We start from the raw sequence: 14,742 nt of genomic DNA, 5'->3' as shown, positions 1-14,742 counted from the left end.
CATATCAAGCCCATGACAAATTCTAAAGCATTCCACGTTCAACCCATTTACTATCTCTCTCTGGTTACAGCTCATGTCTGTTACCTTTCCGCACACAGAGTCCATCACCACCTCCTCTGGAACAATCGGTTACTATTTCTGTCACCAGCAAGTTTGTTTTCTTACAGGTAGTAAAGTACTCCCACTGGCAACACAGGCACTGATACCTCAGAAGGTGGGAGTAAAGTATTCATCCAATTACCACTCCAAAATACTCACACTTTAATCACCTTTGATAGGCTTCATAGAAAGAGTTTTGTTCCATCCCTCCTTAATATTCACTACAAAGTGGATACTTTAGTATTACAAACTTCACAAACCCCTGAAACAAGCTGCTATTAAGAGAGTAGTCGGACAGTCTGGTCCGCAGGCAGAGCTGAATGAGATTGCTTTCTGATTAGTACCAAGTTCTTATCGTTATTTCTACAAACCGGTCACAAATGTGCAATATTGAATATATTCTTTTTAGCAGAAGATAGATTTGCAGGTTTAGTCTCTTCATCTGATCTTCATTCCTGTTTAGAAAAAGCAAACACACAGCATCTAATAGTTTTTCTAAGACTACTTTCCTAGGAATTTTTAATTTGTCCAAGTTCGAGCACTTTCTCACACACATCCCCCCACTCCAAAATCCTCAAGAGGCTGATAAAAAATTTGATTACAGATTAGACTTCTTACCAACTGGCATGAGGGCAAATGAGACATTCAGACAAACAGCATATTTTCATGAGTTTTTTTGACCACAACATTTTCACCCCGGGCAAACTTCTTTTGTTTTACCATTGTACATGTTACTCCATAAACCCTGGGCTACCACATCTGACCTGCAGACCTGGCACAGACCACTCAGCTATAGGCTGAAACTCTACATTTCCTTCCCTCTACCCTCAGTTCTTCCCAAGCATTGTTAATTTTAGGCTTTTATGCAGTATGTAAAGAAAACCAAAGTACCACATGTTGAGGTTCTTCCCTTCAGAAACAGTTCATGGGTCTCCAGTAATAATCAAGTCATTGCAATTAACAAGCCCACCTAATACAACACAACTTTGTGTGTTCATCAGCAAACATCCTCAGGTACTGAAGAACTTCTCAGTTCATCTCATTGGAAAAAGACAAAAGGCTCAGAAATTTTCCATCAGGAAGATCTAGAACTCAAGAATTCTTGCAACTTAAAGGTTTGGTCTTAATGTTTGTTTCAAATATAGTAAAGGTTGTTACACAAAGTATTTGTTTTAAAAAAAACTATGGATATTTATTGAACAATTATGAGACCACGGAAAGTTTTCATAATTAGATACTACAAAACGTGGTGAGTTTTTACAAAAGTGTAAGCAAAGTTGCCTACAGGATGGAACTAATTTAGCTACAGACAGCAGATAAAGAAAACAGTTTCGTTAAGATTATAAGCAGGCAAGTAATGACAGATTAAGACATACTGCAATATACAAACAAATATTTCGTAGTCAAAGACAACATCAGGACAAGGACTGGTCTTCTCACTTCTACGGTTTAGTTTAGTCTTGCTAGGAACAGGTGAGCAACTCTTGCAGAGAAGTATCACCAGAAGTCTAAGTAGACCTGAAACAAATAAACAGTATTTCAGCAAGCAATATTTAGAGTAACTATAAACAGATAAAACATAAAACACTCTACAAAAGCAGAAATGTGTAGAAAGACCCCTTTCATTTGTATTAAGATACAATATTAATAATTTAGTGATCGGAAAGCTGATCTTGCCAAGTTTTCTTTATATAATATGGCACCATCTTGATGCATTTCAGAACGCATCATGCAGACATGCTAAGTGATTCAAATTAATATGTACAAAGATCACTATGAAAGAAATATTAGTCTTCTGTCTTAAGTAACTTATTTTTAGAATAAACCAGAGATGACTCACACTACTGTAACATTAAATATACACATCATTCTTAGTGCCCTAAGGTTGGCATAAGCAACTTGTAAATGTCAGAAAAGCATATAAACCTTGTTAATGTTCTCAGAAATTCATTTAAAGATAGAAACAGGTCCAAAAAGATGCCTGTCTAAATGCATTGCAATTACGTTACAATTATTTTCCAAATACACAGATATGCTCTGTTTTTTCTCAGCTCATTACTGACTCAAACAATTTGCCCTTCTGGGATCAATTGTTTGCTAATAAATAATTGTTTACAGTCACAAAATGATATTAAGGAGTATTCTTATTAGTTTTCCTTCTACAGCCTAATAAGATTCAAAACTAGCTGATTCCCAAGAGTCTAACCTTAACCTTGCTGTGTTTAACAGCCCAGGAAATGATGAACCATCTGTTTCAGAAAATAATGAGGGGCCAAGAGGAAATATTGTTTAATTGTAGATTAACCTCCTCATACGGCAGAATGAAGCATCCACAGAATTAGCAGCCATAACTAGCAATGAACAGATAAAACTGCAAGCAGCTCTTACTACTACAAGACCAGCAGCAAGTATTCTTTTATCACCTTTTTTTTTTTTTAATCCCTCCCAAATATATGTAACAACTACAACCTGATTTTAAAAATGAATTTGAATTCTCATCTTTGGATTTTTCTTTTTTTGAGGAAGCACCAGAACAAAACACTGAACTATTTCAGTGTTTATTTTTGCATGAGTATCAAAATTATTTTAAACCAAACATCTCCAAGTGAGAGATGGTGTATTTATTCTTCTGTAACTTTCCCTTCACGACTTCACAGCGATAAAATGACTGCTCTGAACCAATATACAAGTCACTTAAGGCAGGGGGGAAAGGTCTTGAGATTTTAAACTCAAGAGCTTTGATCATTTACATGTGTCTATTTACACAGCCACTTAGATACTACATAATGGAGATAAACAGGTGAAGTGTAAGACAGTTTGAGTACTAGAAGAAAAGAAAAAATAGCGATGGCAAACTGCAGGAATTTGGAAATAAAACCAGCTCCTGTGCTAGGCTAATGAAGAGTAGTGCAATTCTGTGCTGTGATGGCAATTTTTCTATGTAACATTCATGCCAAAGCGAGCTTAACAGAAATCTTTTGCCTCCATCAATCAGTTTGCCCCATTTTGACAGCACCAATGATAGAAAAGCGTTATCAGACGGCTGCAGCAAACTCCAAAAAGCTTTTCCTTGATTTGACACAACCTTCCTTCTGATTCGCCTCTGACAGCCAGGTGCGTACTTGGCATGTAAAGATTTCATTAATTCTAAGTTTTAAATATCCAAACACAGTAACATTTACTCAAATAAATTATGCTTGAATTCTTCCCTTAATTCTTGAAGCAATGAGCTAGCAATAACTCCACAGCTTCATATAATAGCACCTATTCAAAAAGGATAAGAGTTTGACATTATTCTCCTACAAAACAACTAGGTACAATTTTATCCATCAGACGTCTATCAACCTACGGATATTGAAAGCTTGGGCAAACAAGATAAAATCAAAACCAACCCCACTGTCAAGCTGCGCTATCGACTGGCATCAATAATGCTATTCATGAATTTAGGAAAATTAATAAATCTTGGGATGAATGCTCAGAAAGGCTCAAATACAGGTGAAGCATACTCACTTTGGTTTTGTTTCTGCATCTGTCACTTGGCGAATATAGATACCATCTTCGGGATGTTCAATGTCATCCATTTCATACATATATGAAGAAGCTATTGCAAGGGTAGTTCCATCGTTGCTGAAGGCAAGTGATGCTATGCTGGTGGGATACCGATGGAACTGGCACAGCCGCTTTTTGTTAAATGGATCCCAAATATTTACAAATCCATCGGAACCTCCTGGAAGTGAATTTTTAAAAATGTTGTAAATTATAATGGAGAGAACGGTAAGAGTGAAAAGATACAGTACAGAAAAAAGGAAAACACAAAACCATCTGGAATTACTTTGTCAGTAAAAACCACAGGGTTATACAGATTTGCATCATTCAGTAAAGAGCACGAGTATTTCCCAAAATCCCTGTTTAAACAATTAATTCACTGCATCAAATCATTTAAAGACTCTGCTTATTGCAAGAAATATTATTTAAATGCTTAATAAGGGCATAAGAAATAAAGGCTGACCTGTTTAAATCAAAATTAAAGGAACTGACACAAATGTTACAAAAAACTGAGTATCTACTCTACCTGTAGCAAATGTGTTGTGGACATTATGGAAAGAAATGGCATTAACTGGATAAATCTGCTCGATGTTATTTTCCTTCAAACGGTGACATTTGAAGGCATATTTCTTCTTCTGGATTTCTGGACTTGGATCCAAATATTCCACCGCAACACGACCTTCAATGGAACTTAAAACATAACCCTACCAAAAAAGAAATTGGGAGATATACATTTTAGAAGTTTACATCTGGAGAAGAGATCGCACCACAGTTTCTCTTATAACCCTCTAAATTCAACTAAATGAAATTAAAAGTCTTAAGTCACGTACAGCTAGAAATTGTTTGTTAAAATAGATCAATGGCATAAGCAATAAAATCTGCTTTTAAGAAATAATGTAGAAAAAAGGCTTTCTGAGAGATTCTCATCGCACCATAGTTTGAAGCTGACAGTGAGGCTTTTAATTACCCCTGCAGGTCCAAACACAAGTTGATTCGGGGAGAAAAATGTTAGTAGTTAAGAACACCTTGTATTCGCACATCTATCCCCCAGGGCCTAAATATCTCAAGTATTAGAGGTACTCATGGGACTATTTAGTTTCAGAATTACATTAAAACTGGTTCAGAACTTTATACTGGCAACTAAACACTCAAGTTTAAACAGTATTTTCAGTGAAACTTGCTTGTAAGTGGTTTCCACTTATTCAGTTAATTACAGTCCTGACTTAAAGCAACCTGAGATGCTTTTATTATAACTTCTGAGTTAAGCCCACAATAGATCTTTTCAGAAATAGGACTGTAATGACATCTAGCTATAACAAGGTTCTTTAAAGTCCATAATACAATACAATCTGGAAGATCAGCTTGTTTCACTATAACTAGAGCTGAAAATGGACAAAGTGTTCATGCCAGTTCAAGAACAAGTAACTAGGTCTCCCAATTCCTGCGCTATCACTATGTACACAGGAAAATTCCCTTCCAAATTAGTTTGTCAGAAAAAACTAATCTTCCTGCTCTACTTCAGAAAGAGAAATATAACAGACACACTATATTGACCTACATGGAACAGCCGTATGATGATCTAAATTGTACAATTTCCTCTAGATAACGAAACATGGGTTCTCAAGTGCATAACACAGACTCAGAGTAAAAAAAGAAAGATGAAATATAAATGACATTCATATAGTTTTAATCCTGCCCCGTTCACAGCCTGTTGAAGAACACAGGGCTACAATGCATAAAGTCTGCTGAGCAACTGCCCATTCTGTCTTCCTCTCTTCTATTGCAACTTTGTGGGGGGTTTTTTTGTTTGTTTTTTAATTACATTTCAGCACTGTAACGCATCAAATGGATTATTTTTCAAATAGAGACAAAATCGAGAAAAAAATGAAAACATAATATGCTGCTAAGTTAGTGGCAAACATTCCTAAACTACACTATTAAAAAGAGTTAACCTGGAACCTCAACATCATTATCCCCCCCTCCTAGAGTTTTACTACAAAACTTTGAAGACCAGAATGTATTTAAATGATAAAGAAAACTTGAAAAATAAACCACCATTTCTCCTAAAAAATACTCAACAGAAATACAATTAGTGACATAGTTGCCGTACCTGTTTATTTGGAAATGCTCTGATACAGCGGGTCTGGTATTTCAGACTTGATTCTCTTCGCTGCTGAACATAACCCATGTTCCGCAAATCCCACACCAGCACTCTCCGACCTGCCGTCCCCACAATTAGTCTGTCTCCAGACACAGAAAGCGTGTAGACCTTGAAAGAAAAATTTACAATATTTAACACTTATAAGCCCAAATAGCCATTGTTCTTTGTACAAAATAAAATGTCAGCAATATGCAATATCAGGTGACATCTACAATACAGTCTATAGCCACAGATTTCTCCTTTGCTTCAATTTATAACTCAAATATGGGGTGAACAGCAGTAGTGTGCAGCGGGTTAGTGATAAGACACTGATGTAGCATTTCAACAGCTCACCCTTAATTCTGTACCCTACCACATAGCTAAAAATAAAAGAGCCCAACACAGCACCATAATACATATGTAACAAATTCTGAAAAAGACTTTTTTAAATGAATATACATAGGCACTTGTGCAATTCTAAGTTTTGAGCATGTTTATTCAGTTACCAGTCTCCAGATCTCAGTGATATCTAAATAACTCCTGTGTGGAAGATTTTCTCCCTTTTGCTGGTATCATCCATGTTTTAAATGCTTCCCCTTGTGCAGAAGTATTTATGCATAACTCAAATGGAAATCAGTACTATGCAAGTTTTCCTCCAAAAATTATTTCAAGCATTAAAATTACTGGATATTTCAAGTCAAGAGGAAAAGTAACAGGGCATGGATATTGGAATTTATCTTTGCTTGGTGTGCACAGCTTGTATTCCCCAATATCAATGCATGATCCTGCAGGTCAGTCCTACAATATGACACCACACATTTTCTTCTCGTTTTCCATCTTGTAATCATGTGGTTTTACAGAATACTTCAAGTTGAGCTTCATGTTAATAAAGGAAAATAGATTGCCAATAAATAAATTAAAAAAACAACACAGTACTTTGTATACTTAAACAAAACTAAGTGAAATTGAAGGAAGCAATGTGCTTGACATCATTAAAATAGATTATGCCTTGGAATTTCAACTCTACTCCAAAAATTGGCTCAGAGGTTCTAACTTTTGTTTATCAAAGTCCTTATGAAAATATTCAGCACACAAATGGTTCTGTTTCCAACTATTACTTGGGATGCAGTTAATCTAGAAATATGTTAAAAAAAGGAAAAGGAAAAAAAGGTTCAGTCTAAAACTCTCTGCTACCAAAAGAATTACAAGTTGTTGATACACAAACAAGGCAGAATCCAGTTACCCATAGCTGTGCTGCCATTGAGCTGCTAACAAGAGCAAACTAGAAGAGCAACCTTTTTCAAAAGTGACATAAAGCAGCTAAATAAACAGGAAATAGATTTGTATAAACCTCTGATCAAGAATCAGAAGTGTACAAGATCTGGGATCCTGCCAGAAGGATTCAATTTACTTTTGGCACATGCTTGTACAATCTCACTCAAGCACCGAGTTTCACTTTCTGCTTCTCTGATAAAGCCCAATAAAACTATTTGGTTCTGGTAAAACTGCACTGAAAAATCAGACGGAACAACTTTTCTCTTCATCTGCTAAAAACGTTTGTGGCGAAACTGTGGTTTCAAGAAGTTAATTTCTATTAAAAAAATAAGCAGACAGGTGCGTATGTGCGTGGGAAGATATGTGTACATATATAAATACACACACACAAAAACTTGTATGTATATAAAACTTCCTTTAACCAATCCACATTCATTCATCATTCCTTCTTGCTCTAAAATCTGATTATTTATCTTTCCTCTTAAGACTGAGGTCTTCAGATGGGAAACGTCTTAAATGTTCATATAAGAGTTGCATAAAATTTCCAATTATCCCGACAGCCAAATCCCACTTATATATAAAACAGCAAGAAAACTTTGAGCCAACAGTAGTTACACACTTCAACAAGATAGCTTTTCAAACCTCCCTTCATTATTGATGTAAAAATTGATATAAAAATATTAATAAACATTATATAAAATGTGTTTGTATACATGTATGGAAACAAAGGCATAAAAAATATTAAATAGCTTAAATCTTCTTTACAAACTGATGTCACACCTGTATAGTGAGTATTCTTTCTACACCACACAATCATAAATCAACTGAAACCATTGTCATGCAGTTGAGTAGGTGTACACATTTATCAGAGGCAGTATTAAAAAAAATGACATAATGAACCTTGCTGAACCAATAAGCAGCTTGATTCACTGTGGCTGTCCATTATATGATATTCTGTCAGCCATTTATCACAGTTCTTTACATGCTACATACAACTATAAATCAAAACTAGAAATAATGCAATTACTTTATTCCGAACAAAGGTCTTGCCAGAAGTAGATTCAGCTATGTTGTAACAATAGTAATAGCTATTTAGATGCAATAGGGAATGTAATGATGGCTCATAATTATGGCTTGAAAATAGCTAAATGAAATTTTAAAAAGCTATAGGCAAAAAAAAAAAAAAAATGTAAAATTATCCAACAACGCAGCCTGGGTTCAGCATTCTACCAAAAAACATGATTTTTTGGTTATAATTCCTTCAGTAACACTACTGTAAGCAGTATAAAGATTAACATACCGTATAACCATTAGAAAAAGCCCAAGACATCACATTTTACCTTATTTCTCTTGGTGTCTCATTAGCACAGAGGATTTTAGTATGAGAATGTCTGAATTTACTAGACATTAGTACAACAACAGGTAAGTTAAAATAGAAGCAATTCTGTTCAATCTTTTAATACAAGTTGAAAAACAAAAATACTTCAGGCAACATTATTTGCCTCCTACTATTTCTCTATGCACATTTCAAAACAACAGACCTTATGACTGCCAGGATCTGATATATCTAGAAGTCTTACCATTTAAAGAAATAAATAGTGCATACTACAATTAAGCCAAGGATTATCAACGATTAAATCAATTTCACATGCTGGTTTTGTTAGCGTTTTTCCTTCTTCAAGTTTGTTTTAAATTACAAGAATTCGGTCCATCAGGAAAGCTGGGAATTAAGTTATGCTCTCCTATTGATGAAAGCTCAAAGCCTCCACCCAAAATCGCAATAGATTCTGAATATCAATATTTTAAAATGCAACATTTTCACAGCTTAAAAACCACTAAACATAACTTTTCAAATTCAATTCAGTTTAAGACAATGTCCTGTATGATGTTTAATCCATCACTGGATTATTATTTAACGTATCAACTGGAATACAGCATCCAGGACATACCTTTTCAGGTTGAGAGAAGGTGCCTGCATTACAAGGAGTTCTGGGATCCCACAGCTTGACTGTTTGATCCCAGCTTCCAGTCACCATGACATTCACTTCTGGGCAATACTCAACACACCTGATAGGAGCATCATGGGCACCAACAAGGCTTTCTGTAAGAAAACACAACTTATTGTAATTTTATTGGCTCTACAAATAGTCAGAATGTGTTGAATAAAGAATTTTTTAAAAAGGACACACTACTGAGGTACAAATGCTCTTTTTTGATCTTTTCACAGGTTTATTGATACGCTAAGACTTGCCTGGTCTTCGCAAGCACAACTTTTGCAAAGATCTGGAATGTTAAATTTAAACTTAAGTCTTCTGAGATTATGAAAGGAATTACGAATTCTAGGCAGCCATAGAGACATGATCTAACGTATAAAGAACTGTTCAGCATCAAATGGTATTAGCACCTGTGACGCAGACACTAATACAGAAAGTCACTTAAGCTGGTGTATATTAACACGGTGACAAAAAATAATTAATATCACATACTAATATAAATATTAGTATAAACACTTCTATAAAGTCACCTGTAACAGAATTATTTGACCTTTTTCATAACATTACTGTGCACACAAGTTTGTTGAGCCCTGGCTCTTGGTTGGTTCTGGTGACATGTGTCTCAGGTTCAGATTCACTTTTCAATTTAACACACATAGAAACACACGAAACAGTCAAACTAGTTGCATATTTTGCACTAATGAGGCACTGGAACTGTGTTGCTTTGGAGAAGTGTTTTGCTAGGAAAAAATGTAGTACAAGGCCATGATGATTGACAAAGCAAAAGTTTTATATACACTCCATCATACATGGGAAAGACCATTCTAAATATGTCTAAACCACAAATCTTTGGGGAAAAAAAAAATTTGCATGCTCAGTTTTAGTTCAGCTTGTCTAACTGTCCCTAATAAAGCCACAGTAACCTATGGCAGAGCAGGATCATCATGAGATATCCTATTCAAGGCATCCTACAAGAAGCTTCTACCAAACTTCCTGCAAACTGCTAAAGACTTCCATGCTTTTAGGTGGAATTTATTAGGGTCCCTTGTTATTCTGCCAGATTTGAATCTCAAACCAACAGTGTGACAAGTACATAGATATTTCCTTTCCTTCCATCTTAACCTTAAAATAAGTAAATGAAAAAGAAATGCACATGTAAAATACAGCAATGAATATTCATCACAGGAGAAGTTTAAACTCTCAGTTTGGCAGCAACAGATTCAGCCCTTTTGTTAAAGGCGTTATAGCTCAATCCCCTGTTACCCAGTAAGGAGCAGTGTCTTGTCCAAAGCCTCGGTGATCACAAAAGGCTGCAGGGCAAAGGAGAGCACCGAGCACTGACACTGACAACTTAAATCAATAGAGACAGCTTAGAGAATTCAGTCTGCCTACCTTGGTCCGTGTTCAGATCATGCATTTTCAATTGCTGATCTAATCCTCCACTCCAGGCGTGGGTAGGATCCTATAAAGCAAAATATTTCACCTTATGACGTGCCTTAAGTTACCCTGGCTGCTGCACATTTAATATCCTAGGCTCATAACACAGGACTTGCTTTCAAAAGTTTTGGGAAGAGGGGAATTATGACACAAAGGTGAAGATCCAGCCCAGATCTAAACAGGCAGAGACAGAAGCTTTGCAAAATGTTTAAGCAAAGCACTTCAAGCTATACAATAATTTTTTTAAATTTAAAAGTAAAACTAAAAAGAAACAAAAGCATTTAGAGGTCACATCACATCATTTCTGCTTCTGTAACGGCAAAACACATAACTTTTCTTTTTAAATGTGCACTAACCTAAGGCAGTTCTACTAAAATTAAGCGTATTTCTTCTAAAACCAATTTAGAAACTGGAAACCATTTGAGAACTTATGTGTTGATCTACACTACAATATTAGCTATGTGACAAAATGTTCTGTGAAAAAGTACAAGTAAAACTAAAAATCTAAACTGATCCTTAAAACATTCAGTAATACATCGAGATCAAGTTACTAGAGGACATAGCAGCATACAATGCAACAAAGATACTAACTGAAAACTATTAAAAAATAGGCAAAACAGAAAAGTGGCACAAATAAACTTAAAACCACGTCTATTTCAAATCCAGTATACCAAAAAAAACAGAAATTAAGTATCTTGTAAATTGCTCACTTGGAACAATGCTGTGCTTCCAAAACAGCCCAGGATGACAAGGTTAAAAAGAAAAGAAGAATTGGCTACAGACATTTATTGTGAATAAAGATTTCTGGCTGGATACTACCAGTATGACTCTCTGTAATAAATACACATACAATTCACCATACCATTGCAGAAACAACACAAACCAGCTCAAATTACTTTTGCCTACCACTGCTACCAGAATTACTTGTGTGCCTGCACCTGTCATGGGAAATACCTACACTTAGGACTACAACAACAATAATTAGAAGAAGAATAATCAGTAGAAGTAAGCTATTTTTTAAAACCTAGAACTCATGTAGGATTTCATTATCCCTTTAGTTTCAAGGACTGACAATTTCTCATGTGTCTTGGGCACTATATGTAAAATAACACTTTTTTAAAAAAAGCATTTCACACACTTACATAAAAAGCACAGTCAAGGACAGCTCCTGAATGTTGATATTTGAGTCTCATGGTGTTGGCAGGAACATCATAGAGTCGGACAGTTGTGTCCCACGATGAAACAAGCAGGAACTGAGATGTATTTGGACTAAACTTCACTGATGAAATACCATCATCTGGAGTTTGATTTAGTTTGAATTCGTTTGATCCCGTCATCTGAAGAAGAGACAATAACACACAGATACAATTTTAGTAATAACAAGAACCTAAGTCTAGCAAGTTAATTAGTCAACTGATCCATCTTAAAGGTAACTTAAAGTAGACCTGTAAAGTTTACCAGCTTTTACACGGAAGTTCAGAACACCCAGATTTGTGACAGACTCTCTAAAATCCAAGATGTTGATCACTGTCCAAGACCTCTATAAATTCCTACCCCCACAGAGTGAGCTTTTAAATCTAAATATCAAATATAGCATGGAATGAACAGTATAAAAGTTTATTTTTATTATTATCATATATAAGCTTAGATATTGTTACTTTAAAAATTCATTTTCCCCCACTCTACTGTGTATGCAGCTGTATTTTCAAAAGTAAATATTTATAAACTACTGTGAGCATCAAGAAGTTACTTTAAAAGAAAAAAACAAAACAAAACACAAGCAGGCAGAACAGAATCTGATTTGAAAACTCCAATAAAATCTGTTTCAGACTTGGTACTGCAACTGGATCATCTTTGAAATAGCTTTGCACTCTCTGCAACTTTCCAATCCTTAGACTTCCATAAGCATTACAAAGTGTTTCAAATGAAACACGTTAAGATTTTTTATTCCCCCCCTTAAGACTCTAAAGAGGGTCAGATAAGATGGGGAAGTTATACTTTATGCAGTACTGAAATGTAGAGTAAACATATAAATGTCATGTAATGGGGAAAAAAAAGACAATTAAACAACAGAATAATGAGACTGAAGGTAACTGCAGCACTTGCTCCATAGGATTAGTTAGCTGTATATATAAAAATTCAAAAGAAAGTAAAGGTTATGAACAGCAAATTTCAGCTGGAAAAACAGTACAGACCTTACACTCTGAAAAAAAGAAATTCTTAATTTTATATACATATTCCAAGAAAACCACCCAAAACTTCTTCTAAGGCTTCAGAGAGCCTTAATATCACATTTCCCTTGTGCTAAAAGTACAGAGAGGTAAATTAGCTAAGATTTTATATAACACTATAACTCCTGAATTTGTATGTACAATTGCAGAGATTAAGATTAGATCTCTGAGAATAAATCAAGAGAGAACAAGCAGATGAACTAGAACAAGGTTCAAATCTAGTGCACAATTATTCTAGTGCAGCACTTATGAGTAACTGAACAATCATCAGGTTGTATAATACCGTGAGCACTACACACTCTTACACTGGTAAGATTTCCCAAGTGGGAGCTTTGGTAGGTGTTCTGCAAGACATCCTTAAAAAAAGGCAAAACAAAAAGAAACAACACACTACATACACACAACCATGATGTAAACATGTTTATATAGCAGAAATAGCACTTTGTGAAGTGAGAAAAAAAAAAAGTTTTATGAAAATGAAATAACTAATTTCTTGAACCCCTTTTTCAGTTTTGTTTTGGGAATACTTGAGACAAATATGCTTGTCACACATATTTCTACGTGACTACTATAAAGAATGCAGCAGCACCATCACTGCGCTTTAAAATAGTGAAATGTACGTCAGTGACAATTTCAGATGGATGTACAAAGACACAAAACCTAAAGGAATTCAGAACGACTACAAGAATTAGACTGGACATGCTAATCTCCTTGCCTACTTGTGGCAGAAAGCTCCATCATGAGGATCTGAGGCACCTGGTACAACAGTTACAAACAAACCCAAAGCAACCAACGAGCAGCACTCCAGGAAGCAGAGTTACTTACATCAGAAACCAGAAAGGATCTCCCAAAGGTATTTTTAATCCAGAGAAAAACATAAAATGTCATAATTTAACTATATGATGGCTTTCACTATGTTACAAAAAAAAAACCAAAACCAACCAAACAAACAAACAAAAAAACACATAAAATGCTCTGCACATTCTCACAAATAAACTACTCTACAACCGTGACTGCCAAAAACAGTAATTGTCACACCCACCTCAAATAACAAAGTACTGGTAAAAATGATCAGAGATAATTCATAAAAAAGACGTTATAGTGAAGCTGCGTGCTGCTGAAAATGCAATATTGATTTAACTAAGAGGTGTACCTTTGCACCTCCGTCATTCCCAAAAGCTCATTTTCACGTAACAGGTAAGAAATCAGTGCTTTTATAGCTCCTTTCAACACACTATCATTTTGCTAGACCATAAGCGTTTCCCAGGACAAAACCCTTCAGATCAACCACTCTGTACTTTTATTAAGAAAGTGTTAAAAGTACCGTTTTCATATTAGACGAGTTCCTCTCCCTGCTTCACGCAGCGCCAATGAAAACCCTTCTCGGTGCAGCAGCGGCGGGTCAGGGAGCGCTGAGGCACCGGAGATGCACGTCGAGATGCGGGAGATGCTGCGGCGGGAAGGGAACAGAGTGAGAGAAACGCCCGAGAACCGAGAAGAGGCCGAGAATCTGTGACACCCGCGGCCCCACCGGGGAACGGACGCGCAGAGCGGGGGGCGGCGGGAGAGGCCGCTGAGGAGAAGCGGCCGCCAGTCAGGAGGCGGGGAGGCCGTTCCCAGGCCGAGCCGCCCTCTCCGCCACACAGCTACCCCCCGACCCCCCGGTCTCCGCACCCCCCAGCCCGAAGTGTGACTCCGCGGTCCCGACTCCAAGCCCAGGGTCGCGGGTCCGCTCCTGGCCTCACCTCAGCGCTCCGACCGCGGCCTCGAGCCCTCCAGCAACCGTCACACGCACGTACGTACAGTCCCGCTCGCCCCACCCAGCCACGCCGCCCCGCGATTGGCCGGTTCGAAAGGGCGGAATGGTGCGTCCCGGCGTGCCCCGCGCGCACGCCGCTCCTCGACGTGCCCGCCGCGGGGAATGCTGGGATCTGCAGTCCGCCGGGCCCGGCGAGGCGCGGGAGCGGGACCCGCCGCTCCACGTGTCTCCCGGTGCCACCACCGGCTGCTGACCGGAGCT

General features: G+C 37.0%; 1 protein-coding gene across 3 annotated transcripts; it reads right to left on the bottom strand.

Annotated features, from left to right (window-relative positions):
* Positions 1 to 249: 249 nt before the first annotated feature.
* On the bottom strand, positions 250 to 14,538 carry BUB3 (BUB3 mitotic checkpoint protein; the record flags this gene model as incomplete). Of its 3 annotated transcripts, XR_013922376.1 has the most annotated exons (10): positions 14,468 to 14,538; positions 14,047 to 14,172; positions 11,634 to 11,828; positions 10,447 to 10,516; positions 9,010 to 9,161; positions 5,756 to 5,914; positions 4,172 to 4,349; positions 3,610 to 3,826; positions 1,540 to 1,617; positions 250 to 554 (listed from the first exon to the last, which is right to left on the bottom strand). XR_013922376.1 is itself a non-coding variant. In XM_080348059.1 (9 exons), exons 2-9 carry the CDS (start codon positions 14,053 to 14,055, stop codon positions 1,608 to 1,610), a joined length of 990 nt encoding a protein of 329 aa, XP_080204185.1. In that variant the 5' UTR covers positions 14,056 to 14,172; positions 14,468 to 14,538. The 3 variants fall into 3 exon arrangements, 2 of the variants coding, with proteins under 2 accessions (XP_080204185.1, XP_080204186.1); XM_080348059.1 differs by lacking the exon at positions 250 to 554 and having other exon boundaries at positions 579 to 1,617; XM_080348060.1 differs by lacking the exons at positions 250 to 554; positions 1,540 to 1,617 and having other exon boundaries at positions 3,606 to 3,826.
* Between the last annotated feature and the right edge of the window lie 204 nt (positions 14,539 to 14,742).

This window comes from Nesoenas mayeri (genome assembly GCF_963082525.1).
Source record: "Nesoenas mayeri genome assembly, chromosome: 7".
Classification (NCBI taxonomy): Eukaryota; Metazoa; Chordata; class Aves; order Columbiformes; family Columbidae; genus Nesoenas; species Nesoenas mayeri.
Note: the sequence above shows the minus strand (reverse complement) of the source record. Positions and strands in the feature narration are given on the sequence as shown.